Below are 2,031 nucleotides of genomic sequence, written 5' to 3'. Positions count from 1 at the left end.
AGCTCTGACAATTTCTGAGAGACATTCTCAACTAGCGGCAGCAGATTTTTTTGAAATCTACCACATTTTTTTCCAGATTCTACCGCACAATTTTTTTTGAAGTCCGATCACTGTCCCGAGCGTGTTTGTAGGCCGAAGACATTTTGTTAGCGAAATCATCCCTATTTTGAATTCTTTGATCTTTGCTGCTTCAAGTTGGAAACGTAGGAGGTGCCACGCCCCCTATTTTTTTTGTACCGTTCTAAAACTAAACGATACTGTTCGGAAAATTTATAGTAAAATATGAAATGAAAAAGAAAATGAAATAAGAAAAATAAAGAAAAGGCAGTTTATGTTAGATAGTTTTCAAACCAAATTTCACTTGTCTAATATTCTTTATTACCACCCAAAAATGTCCAGTTGGCTATTGAATCACTTGGAGCCACATCAGCCGCCAGCGATTCGGTGGAAGATTTGGAAGAGGGCTTCGTTGCCGCAACATTGCTGGCAAAGGATACAATATTGAAAAAGGATCCAGCGAATATTGGCAACAAGCTGAAGGATTTGTGGGAAAAAGTACCGGAACATGTGTTCAACGGCGTGGATATAAAGAAGTGAAACAGTCGCGAAGTGATGACGCAATGAAAATTTTCAATTGATGTGAGATGGAAACGTGAGTTAACTGCACTGAGGAGATTTTTTTTTATTTAGAAATACTACATAAATCATCAGAGTTAGAGTTTTAATTGTACCGTATAGTTACGTATGCTGCTACTTTTAATGCCTCATAAATATTTACTGTCGGATGAAGGTGTGTATAATAAACGGCTAAAATGTTTATTTTACAAGATAACAAAAATACAGCGAGATTAATGAAACTTTTTTCATGATTATTTTTTAGATCAAAACAAGTATTCGCAAGCGCAGCTGATTTGTGAAAGCTTAATGAGATCGCACACAACACTGCAGACAGATAAACAAACAAAAAACAACGAATATATTAAATAGTTTAAACTTAAATTATTTTTATTCATAAGTGTATATGTATGTAAGTCGAATTTTTTCATATCTAAGTGTTTTTTATGCGACTCTTACTCACATGAACTTTACCAAGTACGGATGTAATCATAAATATTTTGTTATGCTACTCATATTTATTGCGATAAGTGTTTATCTGTGTACAATTACAAGAAAAATGCATTTAAATTTTATCGAATGATGTTTAATGCATATTAAAAGTGGATTAAAAGAACAATAATTCTGAAAAATTAAAATGAAATCTATTTTGAATTTCGAAAGCATTTGTAGTACAAACTTCGAAAAAAAATATATGTTAACTATATCAGGACGAAGGGAAAGGTGTTTCCCAAAAACTTCTCTATCCACAGGGATGACTTTTTAGGAGAAAAGCTTTTTAAATAAAAAGTGGTATTTTTATTAAAATTAAATTAACTTACCATACGTTAGAAAAAATGATTTTATTGAACAAAAAATTGTCACACAAAATTTAAAAAAATGACAAAAAATTAAAAAAAAAATATTTTTTTTGGGAAATTATTTGGAAATCTTTTTTGGCGAAAACTATTTTAATAACTTGTTTTTGGGATAAATAAATTTTGATAAATTTGTTTTGAGTAAAAATAATAATTTTAATAAGTTTCTTTTGGGAAATGATAAATTCCTTTAAGTAAAAATAATAATTTTAATTTTACTTGGAATTAATGTGTACATCACAATATTTATTTATTTTTTTCTTAGACAAATAGAAGTTTCAAAGATTTGGAGAACAAACATTAAAAAAAAAAACAATTTATTTTATCAAAATTATAACTTAACAAACATTATTACAAACTAAAATATTTTTTTGGGTATAAATGTTTTTTTACGCAAACTTTTTTTTGGGAAAATTTGGGAAATAATTTAGTTTAATTCAATTGGGCCGTATCCATAAAAACTATGTAATTGCTTTTTTTTTAATGTTAGACTTTTTACTTAAATTTATTTAAAAAAATTGAGTAAAAAGTTTGAAATTTTAAGAAAAAGTAATTGCTT

General features: G+C 28.2%; 1 protein-coding gene across 1 annotated transcript in view; it reads left to right on the top strand.

Moving 5' to 3' along the window:
* The window catches only part of LOC118748240, a 4,942-nt gene extending 3,689 nt beyond the window's left edge, over positions 1 to 1,253 (top strand). Inside the window, exons 2-3 of the mRNA XM_036482615.1 lie at positions 400 to 790; positions 881 to 1,253. Of these exons, the coding sequence (XP_036338508.1) occupies positions 400 to 597 (198 nt within the window). The 3' untranslated portion in view covers positions 598 to 790; positions 881 to 1,253. The remainder of the gene's footprint in view (positions 1 to 399; positions 791 to 880) is intronic.
* The last annotated feature ends 778 nt before the right edge of the window (positions 1,254 to 2,031 follow it).

The sequence above is a fragment of the Rhagoletis pomonella genome, unplaced genomic scaffold (genome assembly GCF_013731165.1).
Source record: "Rhagoletis pomonella isolate Grant_MI unplaced genomic scaffold, Rhpom_1.0 Rhpom_scaffold_00013, whole genome shotgun sequence".
In the NCBI taxonomy this organism is placed as follows: domain Eukaryota; kingdom Metazoa; phylum Arthropoda; class Insecta; order Diptera; family Tephritidae; genus Rhagoletis; species Rhagoletis pomonella.
This window is presented reverse-complemented; position numbering and strand designations above follow the sequence as displayed.